Here is a 26,029-nt window from a genome sequence, read left to right as displayed (position 1 = left end):
TTGTACGTATTTTTTAGCACTTTTACTGAGCTTCTGTTTAATCATCCTAGACTCATTAAAAGTTAGTCTGTGAGCAATACGTTTGGTAGTGAGTGGAAGAGCAACTAATTTGAGTTCATGTTGTAACCCACTGTACGACTCTATACTCACCACTCACATTGACACCACAAGGTAGCCACATTAGATCTGGTAGGATGTCTTATTTTATAGCCACTCTATCACACCTAACATTTACATTAACACCACATCATCTTGGGGAGCCTGCACTGTAGTGCAACAATAGTTTGGATTCATACACTTCACATTCAGAACTCTAGTCACATTACACAACTATTACCTAATTCTACAATTCAGCCGCAGTCAATATCTGGTTGGCCAATATGGCTTTATTAATAAAATATACCTTAAGGTCATAAGAGATTAGAGTGAGGTTACTGCAATTATTCATATTTTGATAAACTTCTATTGCGTTTGTTTACGCCCGGGCGAATTTAAAATTTTCAACCTAAAGAGTCCCAGTGAACGTGATAAATTTAAAACTGTTCTTTATAACGTTTAAGGTTATAAATAATGACTTTCAGTGACATTATTTAGTTGTAATGTAGACTGTGTAAACGCAACATTGTCCACTCCGGCCATGTCTTGCGATTCAGCTTTGCCATCCTGACTAGCAGTCTTCGCCGTTTTAGTGCCCATCATCAAGGCAGTAATCGCGAAGAGTACAGAACCTTTAAATGAGAAATAATGGTGAGAATCAGTGAAATTTCTTTTACAACAATTTTAACTAATTCTAGTTTGAATAATTTTTCTCTTAAAGCTAATAATAGTAACAGAATCCTCAATCTCACTATACCAAATATCTCGGTGCGGGATCGTAGTTACAAGTTTCTCTGACTGATATCTGAAAACAGGTACTTACTACACTCTCTGGTAGTGTAACTTGTACATCCAAAACCTTATTTCTTTATCAGAAACTTGCTAGATAAAATTAAACCTAAACACAGTACCCAAAGGAACTACCTAAAAATTAATTTTTCCCCAGCTAAATATTTATGAAATTGAAAATAATCTTTGAGCCACTTTAGTAACCTTAAAGATTTCAGCTAGAGAAACGATCCCAGTTGCTGTTACCAATTTTTAGACACTTACTGACAAGATAGGCTCCAGCGTAGAATATGGCCAGCGCGTGGCTGAATGAAGTGGCTTTACGCACCGGTTCCATCAAGATTGGTAGATTGCCACCGATATTGTTCATGACGAAGAGGAATACACCAACAGTGGTTGAACGGACAGCCAATGGCACGATCTCAACCAGCACGGCAAACAGGATTCCGAACCACATCTCAGCTGTAAACAGAACAAACTGACTTAGGTTTCGGTACAAATTATTTTTCTTTAAAATAGTTTTATCAAATTGCTTTTTTAAAAAAGCGAGTCTGCCATAATTTTATTGGCAGCCTGTGGGCAGTTTATTGGCATTACCCAGTTCCGCAATCGCCAACAAAATTTGTTTTAACAAGGCAACGCTCATTTTTTAACGTTATTACTGTGATCTATAAATAATTAAAAACTTACCAAACAGATAAGATATGGCCAGCGTGATCATGGCGCCCACCGGTCCCATGTAGATACTGCCAAATGCAAATGGCGTTGACACTAACTGCAACGTGTTGAAATCCAAAATTTAATACAGCTATTTGCTTATTATTTGGCCAAATTAGACATAATTATGACTCAATGTGCTACCTGGCTGATGGCTAGAACAGCCACCCGAGATCTGATGCCCATGTTGGCCACGATCTTGTCTGAGGCGTAGCCACCCGCCAGCACGCCCACTCCGCCGATCACGAACGTGACGAAGAATAGCCAACCACCGAGGTCTAGGTGTGGGAAGGAATCTCGGTAAAACTGATCGCAGTTGTAGGCAAAGCACAGACCACCTTAGCATAGATATGAATAATTTAGCAACTAGGTATAGTATATAATGAAACAGTCACTATAAAGCACGTACTCAGAGAGTGCCATAGATAGCTAGTAGAGAGAAAGTGCCCAACAGTGAGAATGAATCCCATGATTCGCATGAGAGAGAATGGCCAACAGAAAAAAAGACTCACAGCTAGAGTGCAGTAATCGCGGAGAATGTGTGGCTCACAACGAGAGGGAAGCCTGCGTTGACAAAGAGCGACCCACAACGAGAGAAAACCCACGCTGAGAGAGAATAACTCTCAGAGAAAGACCTCACTATATTGAGATTCACCGACCTTCAGCGATTTATCCACATGTGAGAATGAAGCTTGTGCGATGAGAGTAACCTACAGAAAAATACTCTAGCGAGAGTGATCCAAAATAAGAGAGAAGTCCACGCTGTGAGAGAATGCCCCTCTAGCGAGGGGAATCTTTCTCAGAGAAAGATTCACAGTGAAAGTGGGCCACAGTTAAAGAGAAGTACATGCTGAGTTTAAGAGGTGCATTAAAATGTGTGAAACTCTCAGCGAGACATCTACAGAAAAAGTGACCCCATACAGAGAGACCACACAACACACTCACCCACACAAGCAAAAAGAGGGGGAGAGAGAACACAAATACGAGAACTGCACTTCCGAGTAGACCGGAAACTACCATTTCAGATCATATAACCTTCGCATGAAAATTGTACGAGGCTAACCGGTGTGCCTGATGGATGCAGCAATGCAAAGCATGATGAATCTCGGCTGCAGCATCACTCTCCATGGACTCTCTTTTGTAGGTGACTTTTCCGCAGGGTTTCCAGTGTTTTCCTCTTGTTCTTCGCCGATGGCCGTCCTCTCCGGCTCTCTAAGAGTGGTGATGCTCAACAGGCCGATGATGAGGGCAAAAACTCCGCTACCGTAGTAGGCCATTCTCCAACCCTGGAAACCAAATATTCATTTCAAGATCTATTGTAAATCCTTCTTCTAATTAGGAAACAAGAATACTCAGGTAAGCAGCATCGGACTATTCGATCTACTGCAATTGATTCGAACCAACCTAGCAAGATCGAAAGATACACTTACCAAGTCCCAAGCGTTCAGCTGGGTGATATAACGACCGATTGGAAAGGAAAGTCCAATTCCGCCGTAGATTCCCCAATTGAAGATTGACATGACAAGCCCTCTCAAGTCCTACACACATAAATAAATATTGAGGGAGCTGTACTATTTTTTTAACAATTACATACAACAAATTATATGTAATCTAAATTAAGACACACCTCAGGGAACATATCAGAGAGTACACCGGTTGACATTGGATTCAAGGCGGCTTCACTGCAAAAAAAAAAAAAGAAGCGACAAGTGTTAGATAAGTGCATTTCACTGGTAAGGCAGTTAAAGGCAAGATTGTCCCCCCTCCCCTGTTAAAATTAAACAGATGGTAGATCTGATATTAACTTGGGGCAAAAGAGCACTTACCCGCCTGCGAAGATCATCCTGAGAACGATAAGCTGCCAGTACTTTTGCGTTGCTCCGATTAGTGTAATGGACACTCCACAGATTATTACACACGTCGCCAGCATCGGCACTCTGAAATCAATATTGTTACTATTAAACAGTTGAACAAATTACTATTGAAAAATCCATATGACATGGATACTACGTATTCTTATGAATTTTACATGACTGGCAGACCTTCGCTACTAATAACTAGTGAAGTGGCACATCGTTCTAGCTTCGCTCAGTTAAGATAATTTCGAGATTGGGAAAAGGAACTTGATGGCGTTGCACTATATTCACACCCAGACTACAGTTGAGACTTACCTACATCCGACTTCGATTTGATTCGATGCGTAGCACACTTCATTTGAGATAATTTAATAACTTCCGCAAGATTAAAACTGGAGTGATTTTGTTATTATTATTAATTCTGAACAGAAGGTATGTAAAATTGATTTGATTTGGTATTTTGGAGGGTTGTGGTTTCCTGCCGCCTTTCCTCCGAAATTAATATTCTGGGTGAAAGTTGTTAGGGTTTATAATTTCCCGAAAATAAGAAAAGATTGCGTAAAAGTGAAAAATCGCTTCGGTAAAATAGGAAAATAAAAGCAAAACTAATAAAAAACTATTTTACAATTTTAAAAAGCGGTCATTTTTTTTTTTTTTTTAATGCATACTTATTAGTATTTTTCTTCCGGATTAACTGACCTTTTGTACTTATCAGCTGCAATGCCCAGAAATACACCAGCGACTGTATACACAGCAATGAAGCTAGGCCCAGCTAAGATCTGATACTCTATGCCCAAACCGTTGCGATTCCATTCGCAGAATCGTTCACCATCATCCATGGTAAGCTCTTCGCAACTGAAAAATTAAAATGAAAAATAAAACAACAATATAATTAAAAAAATTGAAAATTTCTGTTTTATTCCTACGTCGCTAATTTGGTAAAGGCCCGAAATAAGTTTAGAAGGTGCACTAAGCGCCAGACAAACTGGTATACTCTTGCACTATTCAATTGTTAGTGTGGTATTATCATAGCACGCAGCTATTGCGCAAGTGTTGAAAAGTTCTCAGTCCAGACGAGAGAAGGCCTCAAAATCGGTTAAGAAGGAACACTTTGAGGGCAGACAGAGTGGTAATTTGAGGCCGGTCAGAAGATACTCGGTCCTATCACTGTGAATCTCACAGTCTACTAGCACCACAATGTCATAGTGCCACACTGACCGACTGTAGCCAAATTAAAATTGCTGAGAAGTAACTCAAATTAAGTTAGATCTGAGATATTTCCGTTTTCTCTTAGTATCGCTGATCAGTAACACAATTTGACGACTTACCTAGTTTGGTTCAGAGCGCTTGAACATAAAGTAGACAGCGTCAAGTTGAAATGTGGATCAGTTTTATTTAACTGACAGGCGATATCACCGTATGGTACGTCCATGGCCGTATCTTTACTGGTCACTCCAATCAAGAAATGTCCAAGCTCTGCGGTCAGGTACCCCAGCGTCAGAATCACCAAAACATACCACGAGTACAGCCCAGTCAATTTCTTCACGAACCCAATCATTTTTTTTAAATCTGAAACAAAACAACAATTTGTTCTGGGTTAGGTACAATAAATATACTGGGCCTAGCTGTAACCACAAATCTACAAAAAGCTTTCGACTCTTTCAATCTTAAATTGATTCGGTACTCAATTTCTCCCTTAATATACATGGTGTCCGGGCTAAGTTGTCCACCCCCTTTTTCTCGGTAATTGTTGATGATGGAAAAAAAGTCCAAATCGTAACTTCCTTTATTTTTAGAGTAGTATCTAATGATATTATAAAAAACGAAATTCTGCTGCTGATATGCAGGTTAGAGATATTAACTTTTTGTTTTCAAATGGGAACCCCTATTTTTAATTGTGAATTCTAAAAGTACTTTTTTTTGTGAGAAAAACTGTTTTTGAAAAATTAAAATTGCTTTTGTAGTTCTCAAGTCATGCATGTTTGAACAAAAATAAAAGCAATTTTTTTTACCGCTGTCTGCTGGCATTTTATTAAAAAACCATAAATAATGATTATGGATAAAGCAAAAGGGTCTGTCCAAAGAGCAAAAACAAAAATGCAAGATGAATGTTTATAAATGCTCTCTTCTTTACTGTTTTAATCCCATAAGTTGTAAATCTTCAAGAAGCTTGGGAAGTGTTTCTGACAAAAAATTCTCTCCATTAGGATTTTGTTCATAAAAGTATGGGCCGATTAATTTATTGCCAATCAATCCACACCATACATTTATGCTTATAACAATTTGATAATGGGACTGATAAGATAGATGGGGATTTTGGTCAGCCCACGAACGGAAATTCCACCTATTAAAAACACCGTTGTTGGTAAATTTTGCCTCGTCGGTCCATAAAAATAAAAGATAAAAAATCTGGAATTTCCTCCGACAATGCACTCATATGAGCCAAAAAAGTAAGTCGGCGCTCTTGATCCCCTTCACGAAACCCCTGAACAATGTGGTTCCTAAATGGCTTCATTTGATAGTTCCGGAGTAGTAAAGTTGCTCTTTTGTTTTGTACAAAAATGCATAATTTAAGAACTACAAAAGCAATTTTTATTTTAAAAAACAGTTTTTCTCACAAAAAAAAGAAGTACTTTTAGAATTCATAATAAAAAATAGGGGTTCCCATTTGGAAAAAAAAGTTAGTATCTCAAACCTGCATATCAGCAGCAGAATTTCGTATTTTAGAATATCATTTGATACTACTCAACATATAAAGGAAGTTACGATTTGAACTTTTTTTCCATCATCAATAATTACCGAGAAAAAGGGGGTGGACAACTTAGCCCGGACACCCTGTATATGTACGAGTATGTACCAATATATTTGCTACAATATGATAATTACAGCTGGAATACTGGATGAGATGTATCTGGACGATCTAGCAACTATAAGCACTCATCAAATGATCTGGTATCCAATATGTGGGCTAGATTAGGTAAGTTGAAAAATTGGGATAAAATAGAATAAAGTTGTACCTACACTTTCGTACCTACCTACTTCAAGCAAACTACTAGTTCTTTAAATCATTTAAATATTACAATTTTATTATTTTATTTCTTTTTTGTTAAAAAAACTATGTTCAGAAATTACTATTACATTGCTATTGCCATTTTTTGAATCCTACATTATTTAGTGTTGTCTGTATTAATATAGGCGTGTGAAAAAAGATTTTGGTAAATTTCGTGCTTTTTTTTTTTACGAAACGCAAGTGCATTACTTGTTTACTTATTTGAGTTATGTTTTTCTAATTTACGTCACTGTTCTTCCTATACCCCTAGACTGTGGAAAGGAGGAAGAATACTTGACCAGTGCGACGTAATAGCAAGGTTATAGTTTCCCTTTAATATTATATAGGTGGAAGATTTGTATATCTCGTTGCAAGATAATAGTTCCCAATAATATTTTACAATTTTTTTTCCAATTTGAAACCTTTTTCCTACGCAGATATTTTTTTGTATTTTCGCGGGAGTTTTGTTTAGGTGCTAGGTGGGGATTAGCCGAGTTAGATTCGTATGTTTTCAGGGGTCTAGGCCAAATGCAGAACATTGTAAGTCAAGGCAAATTTACAACTCCAAGACAGTACAACTTGTGGCCTCAAGTCAATGACTTCCTCGTTTACACACACGCTCCTTTTATGTGTGCAAATATATGAGTGCGCGTGCGTGATTACTAATTAGAGATAATATTATAATCACTTGATCTCAACCAATGAAAGGCTTTATATTTCCCTTTAGACCTCGGACAGTTGATGATTTTTTAAAGTGGTTACGTATGTGATGCATGCATTCAACTAATTCTAGAGATCTACCAGTAGATGGGAGAGTGAACGCTGTTCGGAGGCGTTCTTAAGCCATGTATCTACTTGTTACGGTTCTCAAATGACACTGTGCGATGCAACGTCTTCATTCGTCAAATTTGACTGCCCATTAATGTATTGCATTAATACGCTTGTACTATTTCCTAACGCTTTCATTTAAGCATCAGTCATAAGCACACCTCAGCAAATAGCTGCCGACAATATTTTATTCATTAAACAAATTAACTACCGAACTTTGAAATCGTAAGCTACAAGAGAACAATAAAATGTAAAAAGTTCAATAGGAAACAAACTTTCAATGTGGCAGTTATATAGAAATTTAAAAAGGACGCATCCGAGTGATTTTGAATTTTATACTATCAGTTCAGGGAGTTCGCAATTCCACTGTTTCAAATTTCAATTCCAGCCCATATTGGAAAATATTGTAAGTAAAACTAACAGAACAAGTAATGAACTTTTTTTTGCCTTAGTATTAAGTTCAACTTATTAACCAATGTAAATATTAAAGTTGTGGAGAGTATATAGGCACTGCAGCCTGAAACCTCCTTTTGTATATATATTTGTACAACTGTTTTTAAATTGTAAATAAACTTTTCATTTAAAAAAAAAAGTCATGAACACAATGAACAAATGTATTAAACTCAAGAGCGGAAACTAATAACGTAAACAACTGAGTGCAGAGTTGGTCAGAAAGAGGCCGATACGCAAATGAACGAGAAAAATCAAACGCTCATCCCCTTTACAGATTGTACGAACTGTATCATCACTGTTGTAAAGGGCCGAACGACCCGGTCGGTTCGGTTGCGTTGCATTGTATTAAATTTTGAAAGGGAAGAAGCTAAGCTTCGAGCAACAGATAGATGAATGGCGCTAGTGTCTGTTATTCAAATACCTATCAAATACCAGATTAGTAGTGTTTCTTTACAGATTATGGTCCTATTAAAATACTCGATTGTAGGGCTAACCAACCGTTATAGATATTACTATATCATTTTAGGTCACCACTGAAAAAGTATGTAGCTGGCGAAGCGATATATGCTTCATGAGGAATCAAAATATTTTTTTAAATGGTGATATGGACTTTGAAAGAAAGACAGATGCAGGGTAGTTAGCATGGGAAGCTGTCGAAATGAAACAAGCATTCCAAGAATTCCAAGCATAAGAACTAATATAAAGACGGCAATACTGGCAGTGTCTACAAACGTTAGATGGCCATTTCCAGGACAAGGGGAAGGTAAAACAAAAATTTAGCTGGAAATGTGACAAGCCTTCTACGAGGGAATAGTGGTTTTACTGGACCAGATTTGGGAGTGAGCTTCTCAAGACGGCATTTCTGGTGGTTGCAAGCTAGAAGTATTTCTATTTCGTGCTAATTGGTACTACCATCCGACACACACACCATTCCTCTAATAGTAGATACAAGTGTCTGTAAAAACATGAATAATTATTTTAAAAAGTGAAGGTTAGAAGGTGTGCGGAGTTTTAGGAGTGGCCAACAGGAAAGTGACTAGCAGCAAGTGCTGTGGTAGGTTACCAAGACAGCGCAAGGTTAGATTTCAAGTGCAGGTTATATTTGCTGGCCTTTCAAGGTTGATACCTTTCCATTGTCTCAATCCGTTCTTTTTTATGCAGTCAGGAACCATTAACTATACTTATTCCTGAAATATTCTAGCAATACTTCCCGATTGTTGTAAATGTTTTACTTTTCCTTTTCCCTTGTAATGGTATCAAATATTGGAAACTGCGTTTATACCATAAATGTTTTGAGTTCTCCTAAGTACAAAATTTCATCCCTTGCATTAGGGCTATGTGAACAGTAATAAAAATACAATAGTAAACTCGAGAAAAGCGTAAAAGTTGGTGTTCTGTTTTGGTACGATTTCCGTTTCAGATACCAAGGTTATTGGTTAAACTCGGTCAACGGAAGTACGTAACCAACTCTTAGTGAGAGCAAAATCTGATCTTAACTTTCCTTTTATGCCGAAAATACACAATTCGCAGACTCCGCGCACAGTAGAGATTACAGTAGTCCTACTCCATCTTGTGGTTGAGAGAGGTGTTATTTTCAGCAGTCCTTGCATGTCTTTAAGAATTCTTGACTGGTTACCAGGCCCTTAGGGGTTCAATAGACCTAGATTAGGTAGCCTTTCACTTTTAATTTAAACTTTTCTCAAAAATTAATTTGTTTATAGTTTTCAGGGCACTGCCGTGTTAAATATGCTTCTTGAAATACCACTTCAAAATGATTAACTATTACGCCATAATGAATAATATCCAGGAACATTCATATTGTTATTGCAAGAATTCTAAGTTCGTTGAAAATCAGTTACCAAGACAAATGAACAGGGCGGGGGGGCAAATGGGGGGTGCCCATTCTACATATGGTGTCTCGGTTAAACTAGGAGAAGTAGCCATAGAGAGGAAACAATCATGCATTCATGCTTCAAAGCAGGAGTTCGTTTCCACTGTCTTAATGCTAATTAAACAGATATTTCAATGGAGGGATGTTTCAACTAGAGGATTCTCAAACAGATCCCCTAGGTGGAAAAGGCTGAACTAGCCAACCCCAATGAAATAAAATATTATCTAAACTTATATCCAATATTTAGATTAGAGAATTATGTTTAGAATGCAGATAAGATTTAGATTCATGTTTCTATGCAGGAGACTTAAGTCATTTCATCTAGTGGCGGGATTTCAAAAATAAGGTGTAGTCTACGGTAAAATTATACTTTTTATAGCGTATTAGTGAAAAACTTTAATTTTTTCAGATTTTTCGAAGCGGGCCAACGCTGAATCTTTCTAGATGTGCCTATGACTATCAAATTGTAGAGTGTATTAGGCAGTAGATAGGAATACTTTTTTTACAGAAAAGACCGTTGGAATTTATTCATTGATGTTTTTTTTTAACTTGGAATGACAATTGTACCCATATACAACACTCTTAAGTTAGGGGGCGTGGCTGATTGCTGAAATCTGGTGCACTTCTTATCCTTAAGACAGAAGTAACGGTACCCCTTCCATGGTTGATGGAAAATTTATCAATTATATTTGCATTATTCTAGTGAAAGTGGTTGAGAGCCCAAACAGGTTGTTTCATTCTCTTTGAAACACAAACGGCCATAACTAGGAAATTAGACTAGTCTTGCAAGAATTAATTCCATAGACAGTGCTGATATGCAAAAATTAAGGCCATATTAGGGGCAAAGATTACGTTCGCCTTTGACCTTACCTTGACTTATTAGAAAAAGTTTCGTGTTTTAGACATCTTAAGAGAAGTTATTATTAAGTGGCAAGGCCTCTAACGATCTAATCTTTGTGTGCAACTTGGATCGATTGACCACTGAAAAACGAGGTCGTTTAAAAAAGTAATCGTTATGGTTATAGCTTAAGTTTGTGTAGTAATTCACCTTATAATAATAATAATAATTAAAAAATGGTTGAACACCCCGCATTTACTGCTGGTAATGAAGACCATCATATCTTGAATGCATTTGATAATCAACATTCAGATAATACGCTCCAAACATCCCTGTTTTCACCTATTTCATATTTTTAAATTGTTTACCAGGTAAATTAGTGGGCCAAGTAACGAAAGAGGTGGTAATTAGGGTTCTGGGTCAGCGAGCAGCTCAAATTTAAAATCTTCTACACAATCTTTAACATGACCTGTGCGGCCTTGCGTTTATTCAACATGGAGTCCTCTTTTACCAGTGGCAGAAGAGCCAGGTCTCCGTGCCGGACAGTCGCAATAATTAAATAGATACATACAATAGCATCTCTCTGTCCAACACCTGTGTTGTATTTATATTTACAAATATTAAACTGGTTACTAAATTTCATAGTTGAAGGAAGTCTTGTATCTCAACTCATATTATTGTTTGTATGATATTTCAGGGCAGTTGTGGAAGCAGTGACGCCACGCGTCTCTTCAAAGTATCGTTTATAAGTTTGAATAAACATTTTAGATTAGAACTTTAAAAATTGCGGTAAGAAAAAAAACGTAAATTTTAACCATATTCGCTAGTCCGTTGATTGATATTTTCTAACCGTTATCCAATCTCATTCAAATTCTGCATTTAATAGTCTCTTGGAATTCGCTCTTTGGAAAAAAAACAATGTAGGCGCGATAGTTAGACTATTAGTAATTAAATAAAAAAAGTGTACGGTTACAGCTCTCGGAATGGAGATTTCAAGACAACCAACAAAGCTCATTTCTTAAAACGTAACTTATTTTTTATTTAAGGCGCTCTCAAAACTTAGAATTCCAATGAGAACTGAGCAGCCCATGCAGAAATCAATCACCCTCTCTACATAATTGATTTTAGAAGCGATAGTTTTAGCTTTACAGACTATTGAGATACATTAGGGCCAATAAGAAACTTTTTTCCCAATATCACTTTTGAAATTACTTTTATTGGATACATTCAGTGGAAAGCTACCTACAATTTCGTTAATTTTATTCGACACGACATGCTGTACATTCTTTTCCTGTCTGATTTCGAATTTTAATCTATCATCAATAGTTGGTGAATAGAATTTGACTTCCATTTTTAATGTTTTAGTCACACGTAAAATTTCTAGTACCACTACACAGTAAAATCTATAACAACTCGTAAAACCACTTCTTATTTCTGAGAATGTAAATTTTTTTACCATAAATAAGATTTTCTGTACAATGACCGAAGAGGCTTGGACATCCAGCCCAAACCATTATGGTCAACATGATGGTTGAAAAGTAAGGAGTATATATTGACCACAACTATTTAGCAATAGTGCATGTAATAGAAAATTGAAGAAAAAAAATAATAATAGTTTTGCAATGGAATGCCCGCAAGGAACATATTAGGAAAGAGTATTGGCATCTTATCGCAATAATGCGAGGTCCTGCACAAGGGCAAATTCCAAATATAATTATTGTAGACGCACAAACAAACTGGCTGCAGTCAGCTGCAACGTCAAGCGACTTCGTTTTAGCGGTTTTGAAGTTTCTTTGACGATAGCCATAATAAAATTATTGAAAAATGGAAAATTTACAGCCTTTCTTCCACTGGAAGAATTTCTACTCATATTTTATTTTGTATTCATATATATAACAGAGATGTTATGACCGTACCATAAAAAACTAAAACGGGTTAGGGAAAACTTAACACTTCCTAAGAACACCGCTTGAACAAAGCTTTCTGGAAAAACAGTAAAGTAATTCGTTGAAACCATTTTAAAGAAAAAAGATCCTAAAATCTGAGCCAAATCAAATTTGAATACTTTTATGACTTTGAGTATTTGAGTTACCATGGATACAAATTTCAGAAAGACATAAAAATAAAATTTTTACAGCTTAGTATCCTCAATAAGTGCATTTCCGTTAGAATTTCATAATAGTAAATTTGTACTATTGCAAACTTCCTTTTCCTAGAGTTAAGATAAAGCAACAAGTAGATGCACGAAAGTAGCGCATAAGCTTACACCTTAACGGGTTCAACAAAGGTTCAAATTACCAAATTCTCTTTCATTTCGGTATTGTCTACATTAATGCTATATTAAACCCTTATAAGAAGCCACGAAAGCCCAGCGGACGCTCACAAGTTAGAAGCTCGCAAAGCTAGAATGAATTGTTGGTACTGGGTTCGATTTCCAGTCTAGGCCTTGGATTTTATTCGAAAGGTTAATATGAGAAATTTGTTCTAGATCTAGAGCACGTTTGCTAAACGCCTCTGCCAACAACATCTAATTTGGTGGTTGAACGTAAAAACCCGCCAGGAATAGGCATTACATTAAGTACCATATTCATAAAAAAAAAAAAACGCAAATAAAAGTAAAAAAAAAAAAATGCAAATAGGTATGAAGTAAGTCATATTGAATGCGAAAGAAATTCATTGGAATAGAAAGAAGAGTACAAATACCTGGGTGATATTAGTACCTGAAAGAAGACGTTGAATGGAGAAAGAGCTGCCAAAACAGCAACATCACAGGGTAGAAAGAAGTAAGACGTATTCATGATCAATGCACGCCTTCAAGGCGGCTGAAATGATGTGGTTAGAGCGATGTAGGGTCAGCACCAAACAATGAGGTGATAATAGGTAGGTGGCTAAGAAGAGCACTTTTTTTACGTTATTAGTCGGTAGTTTCAGATTAATCCATTCGGGGAAATTACTGGTGTATAGTGACCTCAGGAACAGGTGGCTCGTGGTACCAGTAATCTGGCTCAACACTGAAAGCCATTTGAGCATTGATAAAGAAGGAGAAATAGATTTTAAGTGGAAAAGGGTTCTGGATGGACAAGGCGGGTGCCTTAAGGGTTTAAGCCCTTTGATTATTGTATTGTAGGGCGATTCCACCAAAAAGGGCAAGGAACGCAGGCAATCCAAAATTCCCATTGTTCCCCCTAGCCCTTTGATTGTAGTGGAATCATCAAACATTTAACAGAAATTCAAATTTGGAAAAAAATTTAGAGAATTGAAATATGAGTAGTCGTGAGTATTGAACAGTTTTTGTACACTGAGTAAATTACTAATGTTGGATTCATGTCATTAGTTGCGACATGGATGTACTCGCCAAGGATTTACTAATTTGTCACGTATCTAGTAAAATGAGGCGTACGTAGGTACTAAAATGCATCTGCAGACATAGGCACTTTACAGTAAGCGCATATGAAGTTTAAGCAAAACTATTTTAGTATAAAGAAAACTGAAATCTGATTTGTAATTTAATTTTGTTCGTCCAAACAGTTTGTCTGATGAACCCCTTTATTAAATAGAATTGTGGCATTTTCTTAATATTGGTAGTGTGCACTACCATTATCAAATCTTCGATCTTGTGTATAAGTGTAGTTAAAAGAAAAGGTTTTTTTTTAGAAAATGGAGTGCCTGTCCGTATGAATTCGTTTGGGTACCACTGATTCCATGTAGCTTAGTCCAGCAACCTCTCAACCAAAAATATTCTCAAATATGGTTCCAACAATTTTCTTATAAAGTAAAGTAATGCCTATTTTTTCAGGCCGACTTTACGTCCATCTACCAATTAGGTGTCGTGGACGGAGGCGATAAGCAAACATACTCGTACTTTACTCTTAAATTTCTCATATTAACCATTAAATAAAGTCCAAGGACTAGACCTGGAACGAACCCAGTACTACAATACATATTAGCTTTGCAGGACTCGCCTCTAACCGCTCGGCTACCGTGGCGCCTAAAATAAATTTTCTTATAATATTATGTACCATTGCACATTTAAATGCACCATTTACTTGTTATCCATTAAAATTAGATTATGCACTTATCAAGTAAAGGGGTGCATAAATTCTCTTCTAAAATGCTATTTCAGTATCACTTGAGGCTTAAATTTGATGCTGTTTCGCGTTTTTTCTCAACCGGAAATGATTTTGGAAGAAGAGTTGGTTTCCTTGTTAGTGGACATTTCAGTAATGAACGATGTTACTAACTGCACATTGTTGGTAAGAATTAATGCAATTATTTAGAAGACTGAAAAACGTTGAGAACTAATCTACGAGAAAATGGTATGTTCCCACCACATTTTGTTTTTATTTTCTTTCGAATATGGTTGGATTGATTTTATTTTAACTTTATACTCTACAAGGTGAAAAGTTTAGCAATTCTCTGTAGAGTCACTTGGACAACATGTAAAGCTTTAAACATCAACATAATATTAGAGTGTTACCCTAATTCCTAGCTAGCAAAATATCAGTTAACGAACACAGTGATGTCCCACGGTTCTGTCGCTTGTTTGTGATATGAGGCCTCCGGCACTCGGAGACCTGGGTAACAAAAGAACGGTTGGGAAAACTTGAAAAGGAGAGGTGACTTCTATCAGAACCATGGTTAGCACCATTCTCCTCTTTTAGCAGCAGTGCCTAAAAAACAAGACCTGCACTATTTCTAAACCAAAATTAACTAACACCTATGTAATCAGAATTAATTGTATGACTCCATCGGGCTAATATACAGAACTTAACTTACGAGCAAGGATTCAATAGCGCAGAATTAAATTTAGTTTTCATAGAAATACAGTGTTTTGAGGTCTCATACGTCCATAAATGTGGAGACATGCAGATTCCTCTTGTGAGGAATCAGGAATTGCTGTAGTGCCCAAAAGATCTTGGACCTTGTTCCTCTACACAAATAATAATTGAAGCGCAAAAAAAAGAAATGAAAAAAGAAAAATGAATATTGTTTTACACTTACTTGTTTGTGTTGTGAGTTTATGGCCTGCTATGGGTGTCTCTACAGCTCAATTACACTTTTTTAGTTATAAAAATCCCCCAAAATAAAAACAATTAATGAAACAATATAACACAAATTGCTTTATAACATGAAAGCGCTTGAATAACACTTGTTCGTGGGGACTTTTAAGTCCGTCTACAGTACTAGCCAGCGAATGCCCCTCAGCTGGAGTTTGCACGCTGTAGTCTTACAACTAGTGGCGTATCCCCACCCGAAGCGCGTGCCCCTCTCTACTGCCAATTAGATTGGTTTCCCCGAAGAACACAGCTGCTGGAAGTGACCTTCGTAGATCTCTCTTTGGTTTCCCCAAGGAGATTTTGGGATTCTCACTCAGATAGGAATTACCGGTCAGAGTTGGTGAATCCCGCAGTCAACTACCAACAATTCGCAATAAATCACCAGTAAATTAAAATATAGAAGAGAATTAAGGTTTTAGTTCTCTTAATATTAGTTGGGGAATACAAATAAATAATGGTACTATTATGGAATAAAAGGGTTTCTTGGTCGTCAAAAATAACGGAACGCATGCACCTGATGTTTACAAATAACCTAAGTACATCTCTCTGTGTTTGTAGCTGTAGCTTGAGTATTGGAGCGAACAAAGAAAATATGGTGCAGTCCTGGTGGCAGGACTATTCTCGAACGAGTTAGAAACTGAAGAATTGCCTCGTCTATATCTGCTTGCGGGCGTGTGTTTGTCAACCAAACTTAAGCCGGGCAAAATCACCGGATGTTCAAATTTATGTTTAGTTTAGCTACAGCTGAAGTTGCACCAGCTTGGTTGAAAATAGTCAGGTCAGTGGTGAAACTGGTTGTTTGCTGGCCATGGCAAGTTTGCTTAAACGTTTTGGCGTACTTTTACCATACCCAAATTTTAGCTTGAAACTGAAATGTTTCAGAAAGCTACTGATAGATTTTTTAAATTATGAAATATCTACTGAAGATAATATTATTTAGTTGAATTAGCAAAGTTCGCTTGAGATTTCAGTCATTCCAAGACCACACGTGACCTTCAACTAAACTAGTCGAACCGTCTAAGCCAGTGGTTCCCAAAGTGGTCCCTACGGACCCCCAGGGGTCCCCGGTATCATTCAGGGGGTCCGTGGAAAATTAAAATTGATTTGGGGGTCCCTGATCAACGTCAGGGGGTCTGCGCAAGGTTCAATATAAAATAATTAAACTGTGATCCATTTTTATTATTATGGAAATTAGAGACTAACAAGGTGACCAATTAAATTTAATCAAAACTAAAAGGGTAATATCTCCGTTTGTTGCAAAACGTTTTCTGTAAAAACAAAACATGGGAAGAGGAGAATGTTCTCAGTTTCCAAATCTTTCGAAATTGCAAAATAGAGATGAAGATTTGCTTGCTCACTGTCAAACACCTAACGGCTCTTCATGCAGACCTGAACCAAAGATTACTCGCGCGGATTTGCGGTTGCTACTCACAAACATTGAGCCGGATATAAATACACTCATAACATCTCATCACGTTCATCACAATTATTAATTTTTTTAAATTTTATTTTAAACAAAAGTTATAATTTCAATAAATACTTCTTCAACAAAATGCTTTTTTAAATTTGTAAATTTTAGACTATGCATTTATGTACTCGTAGCTTTTTCATTTGGGGGTCCGTGGGCAAGGTTTGACTATAAAAAGGGGTCCATGGGTCAAAAAAGTTTGGGAACCACTGGTCTAAGCAGTTCATACACTCACTTGGTAAGTAGGAGGCACTATGATTCTAATTAATTTAGTATTTAATATCAGAGCAAATCGAAAGTGGATAATGCTAATCATAGAATGGATGTTAAAAGTAAACTATATAGATTTTTAGTAAATCCAAAGTGGATTGAAAACAAATATTTAACTTTTTAACAGCCAACAAATAAAAATTATGTAATAAGGTAGAGAAATAAAAATATCTTCAAATAAAGGTATTAACGCAAACGACTTATTCACTAAATTCTTAAGGTTCATACTCTTGCAACACCTAATCAGTAGTTGGGCAAAACCAAGAGGAATTACTTTACTTTACTTTTTCTTTTATATTTAATACGAAGTTTACAGAAAATCGAAGTCGCAAATTTCCCAGGGAAATCTAAAACATTGAGAAAAAAAAACTGCGTATAAACTATCAGTAGTATGAAAAGGGATGACTCGACAAGGAAGTTTTTATTAGTGGTTTTAGGCTAGGTCCTCATCATGTTAGAATCATTGATCTTTGAAATGTACAAAAAGAAGTATGTTTTTAATTTATTACTTTCTTTAATTTATTATTTATCTTTTATCTCTTTTATTTATTTATTTAGGCAGCAAGGCCATTCTAAAAACAACTAAAGAAATAACGTTTACGCGGAATAACGTTCAGAATACAGTAGCTTTTGTTCTAGGAACTAGTCCTTTTGTTAAAAACTAGCTTTATAAGCATCAGTTTCATTCATTCTTCTCATTATAGTTTCTAGAAGATCTTGATACATTAATAATTAATAATCTAGTACTAGTTAATAATTAGTATTTATTCATAATCCAGTACTAGTTAATAGTTGGTTAATAATCCAAGTTTTGGTGAAAAATAATGCTAAATTTGGAACTATTAAGATTAGGTCATGGGTCAGTTTCTGTTTTAGTACTGAAACCTCAAGAATTTACGCCGATGCGTTAATCTATGTTCTTAATGTGCCCTAATGTCTTTCACCGCAATCAAACGTATAAGAGAGGCTGTTTTTTTTTCACTTTCTTACACAAAATGCACGGAGGCTCATCTGTTGAGTTTTTTTTTCTGAGACTACCTACTTTAAAAGGCACAATGTCAATTTAAATTGGCCAGCGAACACAACCCGGACCGAGTCAAGACCCCATGGCCAGTTACCAGAGACAACAATTGACTTGACCATGGTAAGTAAATTCGGTGTCATAATGCAAGCTGGCCCTAACTTTCTTGCTCCTATGTCCAAGGGCTTGAAGATGGCAGGTTATTTACTGGAACAGGTAATTTCACATTAAAGTTTTGAGATTCTGAGAGTTCTTTTTCAAATCGCAATTGTTTTGGGTTAAAAATGTATCTTCAAACTGCTGAAAGTTATGATTATTCCACATTTATATAAGTGTTAAAAGTCTGCAAATAATTATTTTACCGTTAGTAAAGTTTCTGATATTAGTGATTATACTCTAATATTAAATCTTATTTAACTTAGCAACATTCATCTGGATTTTAAAGGAGGCTTACTAAACCTCAGATTAGCTAGCGTAGATTCTAATACATGACATAATATCAGAAAATGGTTAGAACTCGGATTAGACTCAACCAACTGTATCCAATCTCACAAGGTCACCGAACAAAAAGATAAAATTCATTATCGAACTGCTTATTCTTATTTCTCAAATAGTTTTATTGTCTACAAGTTAAAATAGAATAATAAGTAAAAAACTTATAGTATTAGAATTGAGAAATAGTTGTGGTATAGAGGGGAAGATCGTGTAATGACGTAATTATATGGGCTTGTCATTAGGAAGAAATAAAACTATAGTTTGCACTCAACTACTTTATCATTAATGTACAAATTTACTATATATTTAAAATAAATACAATTTTGAAAAAAAAATCCGTCAGCCGGAGCCGAAGGAAAGCTTCCGGCATATAAATACCTTTTACGGAATTAAAAACACAGAAATAGTACTAATCCGAAGGAATTGTAAGCTCAGTAGTTTGAAATAAAAATAAAAAGTTGAATATTAAGCTAAGAACAAACATAAATTGATTTTAAAAGTCAAAATATTCATAAATTTTGAACCTACTGAGGAACTGAGTAACTTGAGATGTAACAAAGTATGTACTAAGCTATTTCCTTCATTGACTGGTACAAAAAATTATGGAATATCAATTTGCGCGTGAGTAGGAAAACATAGTAAGTGATCATCTGCACGATTAGTCATCCAATGTGTTCGAGTGTGGGTTCCTTCAACTAACTGGCAAATTAGTTTGTCCGCATTATCTGTGAGGAAGTTACAAGTTAAAATTTCAGTTATGTTGAGTATTATAAAGAAAAGCAGATAGAGAGAGGAAAAGGAACTCAACTTTAAATTCAATTATTCTAACCTAGACTAGTATTTCGACTCGGTTCATGTTAATTACAGGAATATCAAAGTACAAAATAACTTAAAGAGAACTGGTTTTGCTAGAACTGAAGTGAACTGGGGAAGTAGTTTACTTTTATAATTTCCTTACGTATTGGTTATTAAACTAATATTTCTATGAATTTTGTATACGAAGAATATCTAAACACAGGTCTATTTATCAGGGGAAATCCCACAATTAAAGCGGATTTGAAAGCAAGACAGGAAATTCCTGCGGCCTGTTTCGGGGCAAATGTAAATCCACAATGAGGAAGATCTAATTTAAAAAGTAAACAAACTAGCTTGTTTTAATGTAGGCTCTACATGACGCTAGAAAGTGAAGTAATGCCTAATAATTTCAGGGGGATTTACCTCTAACTACCAATCAGGTAGCATGTGTGGAAGGCGTTTAGCAAACACGATTTACTTAAATTTCTGCTCTCACATATTAAATATCTCCTTAACAAAAAGTTTACAGTTTAAAAAGTTAAGTTAAAAGTAACGTAAACTAAACTTATGTGCGAGAGGTAAAAATAGTATATTTTTATTAGAAAATTAAATCTGAACACAAAAGATTTTATTGACAACCTATTAATCTTAAAAAAAGAAATTATTTCAATGTTTTTAAAATGTCAATTAATTTAAAAAAAAGGAAAGTGCTCCAATATCGGACTAAACCCTTACCGACCATCACGATCGCTAAAACGCCCACCAGTGGGCAGTAGGGAGGGACCAGGTTAACTACCATTGAAGTAGAATAGTACACATCAAAGTCAAAACTCTTGTTGCTACAAATTGAATTTCAATAATTAAATTACGTTATTTTCTGTAAAAAAAAAAGTCTTACTGAGCTGTATGAGTGATCAAAGCTTTTCTGACTTCCAAATGAGTCAGCTGTGTTAAATGAATTTAATAAAATTGTCTTTCATGATATATGTTGGGGAAAATACAAATTACGGTGTAGAGAGTTCAGGTCGCGACGCCCTGGGAAAACCTCAATACACTTATGAGTCATACCATTTCGTGCGACATACAACTTTCTTTTACTGCGGTTTTCCAACAATTCTGAATTACAAAAATTTTCTTAAAATCTAGTAACAGTAAAAGCCACATAAATATAGGAGAGAATAGCAACAGAAGGAGCTAAGAAATTCATAGTTTTACGCAGGGCTACGCCCAGGTTACCTGGGTAAATATTTTAAATAAATTTATACATCTACATTAAAACTTACAATCGATACACAATATCAAATTAAAAAAACCGTTAAAGGAATTTTCCGAAAAAACTTCAAAAACCCGAAAACAATTACTATAAAGTGGTTGTACCAGTTAACTAATATAAATTATAGAGAAAAGATTGCTCTATTACAGATATAAATAGCGATGTTTTTGTGAAAATACTTATTGAGATATAGAAGGTAAAATTTTAGAGGTTTTCGAACTCATTCAAATTTCAAACCTCTATATCTCACTTTGTATTGTTCCGATTTTAATGAATTCTTTACCGAATTGTAGTGAAAACATAGTTGCAAAACTGGTATAATCTGCATTGTTTTATAGGTATTAGTTAATGAGATATAGATGGTTAAATTTTGAAGGTTTTAAAACTCATTCAAATTTCAAACCTCCATATCTCTCTTTGAATTGTTCAGATTTTAATAAATTCTTTACCGAATTGTAGAGAAAACTTAGCTGTATAAATGGTATAATCAGCATTGATTTAGTGGTAATAGTTAATGAGATATTGATGGTTAAATTTTGAAGGTATTCAAACTCATTAAAATTTCAAACCTCAATATCTCTCTTTGTAATGTTCAGATTTTAATGAATTCATTACCGAATTGTAGAGAAAACATAGCTGAATAACTGGGTGTAATTAGCATTGTTTTAGTAGAAACAGTTAATGACACATAGAAGGTTAAATTTTGGAGGTTTTGTAACTGATTCAAATTTCCAACCACTATATCTCTCTTTATATTGTTCCGATTTTAATGAATTCATTACTGAATTGTAGTGAAAACATAGCTGCAAAACTGGTATAATCTGCATTGTTTTATAGGTATTAGTTAATGAGATATAGAAGGTTAAATTTTGGTAGTTTCGTAACTGATTAAAATTTCCAACCACTATATCTCTCTTTATATTGTTCCGAATTTAATGAATTCTTTACCGAATTGTAGAGAAAACATAGCTGTATAACTGGTATAATATACATTGTCTTAGTGGTAATAGTAAATGAGATATATAGAAGGTTAAATTTTGGAGGTTTTGTAACTGATTCAAATTACAAACCTCTATATCTCTCTTTGTGTTGTTCCGATTTTAATAAATTCTTTACCGAATTGAAGGGAAAACATAGCTGTATAACTAGTATAATCGGCATTGTTTCAGTGGTAATAGTTAACGAGATATAGATGGTTAAATTTTAAAGGTATTGAAACTCGTTCAAATTTCAAACATCCATATCTCTCTTTGTAATGGTCAGAGTTTAATGAATTCTTTACTGAATTGTAGAGAAAACATAGCTGCGAAACTGGTATAATCTGCATTGTTTTATAGGAATTAGTTAATGAGATATAGATGGTTAAATTTTGGAGATTTTGAAACTCATTCAAATTTCAAACCTCCATATCTCTCTTTGAATTGTTCAGATTTTAATGAATTCTTTACCGAATTGAAGAGAAAATTTTACTGTATAACTGGTATATTCTGCATTGTTTTAGTGGTAATAGTTAATGATATATAAAAGGTTAAATTTTGGAGGTTTTGTAACTGATTCAAAATTTAAACCTCTATATCTCTCTTTGTGTTGTTCCGATTTTAATAAATTCTTTACCGAATTGTAGAGAAAACTTAGCTGTATAAATGGTATAATCAGCATTGTTTTAGTGATAATAGTTAATGAGATATTGATGGTCAAATTTTGGAGGTTTTGTAACTGATTCAAATTTCCAACCACTATATCTCTCTTTAAATTGTTTTGATTTTAATGAATTCTTTATCGAATTGTAGGGAAAACTTTGCTGTATAACTGGTATAATCTGCATTGTTTTAGTGGCAATAGGTAATGAGATACAGATGGTTAAATTTTGAAGGTTTTAAAACTCATTCAAATTTCAAACCTCCATATCTCTCTTTGAATTGTTCAGATTTTAATAAATTCTTTACCGAATTGTAGAGAAAACTTAGCTGTATAAATGGTATAATCAGCATTGTTTTAGTGGTAATAGTTAATGAGATATTGATGGTTAAATTTTGGAGGTTTTGTAACTGATTCAAATTTAAATCCTCTATATCTCTATTTGTGTTGTTCCGATTTTAATAAATTCTTTACCGAATTTTAGGGAAAACATAGCTGTATAACTAGTATAATCGGCATTGTTTTAGTGGTAATAGTTAACGAGATATAGATGGTTAAATTTTAAAGGTATTGAAACTCGTTCCAATTTCAAACTTCCATATCTCTCTTTGTAATGGTCAGAGTTTAATGAATTCTTTACTGAATTGTATAGAAAACATAGCTGCAAAACTGGTATAATCTGCATTGTTTTATAGGTATTAATTAATGAGATATAGATGGTTAAATTTTGAAGGTTTTAAAACTCATTCAAATTTCAAACCTCCATATCTCTCTTTGTGTTGTTCCGATTTTAATAAATTCTTTACCGAATTTTAGGGAAAACATAGCTGTATAACTAGTATAATCGGCATTGTTTTAGTGGTAATAGTTAACGAGATATAGATGGTTAAATTTTAAAGGTATTGAAACTCGTTCCAATTTCAAACTTCCATATCTCTCTTTGTAATGGTCAGAGTTTAATGAATTCTTTACTGAATTGTAGAGAAAACATAGCTGCGAAACTGGTATAATCTGCATTGTTTTATAGGTATTAATTAATGAGATATAGATGGTTAAATTTTGAAGGTTTTAAAACTCATTCAAATTTCAAACCTCCATATCTCTCTTTGTGTTGTTCCGATTTTAATAAATTCTTTACCGAATTGTAGAGAAAATATAGCTGAATAACTGGGTAAAATTAACATTGTTTTAGTAGAAACAGTTAATGACATATAGAAAGTTTAATTTTGGAGATTTTGAAACTCATTCAAATTTCAAACTTCCATATCTCTCTTTGTATTGTTCAGATTTTAATGAATTCTTTACCGAATTGAAGAGAAAACTTTGCTGTATGACTGGTATAATCTGCATTGTTTTATAGGTATTAGTTAATGAGATATAGATGGTTAAATTTTGAAGGTTTTAAAACTCATACAAATTTCAAACAACCATATCTCACTTTGAATTGTTCAGATATTAATGAATTCATTACCGAATTGTAGAGAAAACATGGCTGAATAACTGGGTAAAATTAGCATTGTTTTAGTAGTAACAGTTAATGACACATAGAAGGTTAAATTTTGGAGATTTTGAAACTCATTCAAATTTCAAACTTCCATATCTCTGTTTGTATTGTTCAGATTTTAATGAATTCATCACCGAATTGTAGAGAAAACATAGCTGCGAAACTGGTATAATCTGCATTGTTTTATAGGAATTAGTTAATGAGATATAGATGGTTAAATTTTGGAGATTTTGAAACTCATTCAAATTTCAAACCTCCATATCTCTCTTTGAATTGTTCAGATTTTAATGAATTCTTTACCGAATTGAAGAGAAACTTTTGCTGTATAACTGGTATATTCTGCATTGTTTTAGTGGTAATAGTTAATGATATATAAAAGGTTAAATTTTGGAGGTTTTGTAACTGATTCAAAATTTAAACCTCTATATCTCTCTTTGTGTTGTTCCGATTTTAATAAATTCTTTACCGAATTGTAGAGAAAACTTAGCTGTATAAATGGTATAATCAGCATTGTTTTAGTGGTAATAGTTAATGAGATATTGATGGTCAAATTTTGGAGGTTTTGTAACTGATTCAAATTTCCAACCACTATATCTCTCTTTAAATTGTTTTGATTTTAATGAATTCATTATCGAATTGTAGGGAAAACTTTGCTGTATAACTGGTATAATCTGCATTGTTTTAGTGGCAATAGGTAATGAGATATAGATGGTTAAATTTTGAAGGTTTTAAAACTCATTCAAATTTCAAACCTCCATATCTCTCTTTGAATTGTTCAGATTTTAATAAATTCTTTACCGAATTGTAGAGAAAACTTAGCTGTATAAATGGTATAATCAGCATTGTTTTAGTGGTAATAGTTAATGAGATATTGATGGTTAAATTTTGGAGGTTTTGTAACTGATTCAAATTTCAATCCTCTATATCTCTCTTTGTGTTGTTCCGATTTTAATAAATTCTTTACCGAATTGAAGAGAAAACTTTGCTGTATGACTGGTATAATCTGCATTGTTTTATAGGTATTAGTTAATGAGATATAGAAGGTTAAATTTTGGAGGTTTTGTAACTGATTCAAATTACAAACCTCTATATCTCTCTTTGTGTTGTTCCGATTTTAATAAATTCTTTACCGAATTGAAGGGAAAACATAGCTGTATAACTAGTATAATCGGCATTGTTTCAGTGGTAATAGTTAACGAGATATAGATGGTTAAATTTTAAAGGTATTGAAACTCGTTCAAATTTCAAACATCCATATCTCTCTTTGTAATGGTCAGAGTTTAATGAATTCTTTACTGAATTGTAGAGAAAACATAGCTGCGAAACTGGTATAATCTGCATTGTTTTATAGGAATTAGTTAATGAGATATAGATGGTTAAATTTTGGAGATTTTGAAACTCATTCAAATTTCAAACCTCCATATCTCTCTTTGAATTGTTCAGATTTTAATGAATTCTTTACCGAATTGAAGAGAAAATTTTACTGTATAACTGGTATATTCTGCATTGTTTTAGTGGTAATAGTTAATGATATATAAAAGGTTAAATTTTGGAGGTTTTGTAACTGATTCAAAATTTAAACCTCTATATCTCTCTTTGTGTTGTTCCGATTTTAATAAATTCTTTACCGAATTGTAGAGAAAACTTAGCTGTATAAATGGTATAATCAGCATTGTTTTAGTGATAATAGTTAATGAGATATTGATGGTCAAATTTTGGAGGTTTTGTAACTGATTCAAATTTCCAACCACTATATCTCTCTTTAAATTGTTTTGATTTTAATGAATTCTTTATCGAATTGTAGGGAAAACTTTGCTGTATAACTGGTATAATCTGCATTGTTTTAGTGGCAATAGGTAATGAGATACAGATGGTTAAATTTTGAAGGTTTTAAAACTCATTCAAATTTCAAACCTCCATATCTCTCTTTGAATTGTTCAGATTTTAATAAATTCTTTACCGAATTGTAGAGAAAACTTAGCTGTATAAAT

The 26,029-nt window shown here is 34.4% G+C and overlaps 1 protein-coding gene across 1 annotated transcript; it reads right to left on the bottom strand.

Moving 5' to 3' along the window:
- LOC141459462 (hexuronate transporter) lies at positions 1 to 15,721 on the bottom strand. Its single transcript, XM_074138579.1, has 11 exons — positions 15,519 to 15,721; positions 4,787 to 5,027; positions 4,158 to 4,313; positions 3,429 to 3,539; positions 3,230 to 3,284; positions 3,033 to 3,140; positions 2,666 to 2,888; positions 1,747 to 1,940; positions 1,576 to 1,660; positions 1,150 to 1,347; positions 1 to 728 (listed from the first exon to the last, which is right to left on the bottom strand). Exons 2-11 carry the CDS (start codon positions 5,014 to 5,016, stop codon positions 562 to 564), a joined length of 1,527 nt encoding a protein of 508 aa, XP_073994680.1. The 5' UTR covers positions 5,017 to 5,027; positions 15,519 to 15,721; the 3' UTR covers positions 1 to 561.
- Positions 15,722 to 26,029: the final 10,308 nt, after the last annotated feature.

Source organism: Rhodnius prolixus, unplaced genomic scaffold (assembly GCF_049639745.1).
Source record: "Rhodnius prolixus isolate KJV_2025 unplaced genomic scaffold, Rpr scaffold_11, whole genome shotgun sequence".
NCBI classification, from domain to species: Eukaryota; Metazoa; Arthropoda; class Insecta; order Hemiptera; family Reduviidae; genus Rhodnius; species Rhodnius prolixus.
The sequence above is the reverse complement of the archived record's forward strand: the minus strand, read 5'-3'. Positions and strand labels throughout refer to the sequence as shown.

Coding starts and splice junctions, on each gene's coding strand:
- LOC141459462 (XM_074138579.1), bottom strand. CDS start 5,016: ATGATTGGGTTCGTGAAGAAATTGACTGGGCTGTACTCGTGGTATGTT. Junction 3,285..3,428: donor AGGATGATCTTCGCAGGCGG/GTAAGTGCTCTT, acceptor TTTTTTTTGCAG/TGAAGCCGCCTTGAATCCAA. Junction 3,141..3,229: donor TCTCTGATATGTTCCCTGAG/GTGTGTCTTAAT, acceptor TTATGTGTGTAG/GACTTGAGAGGGCTTGTCAT.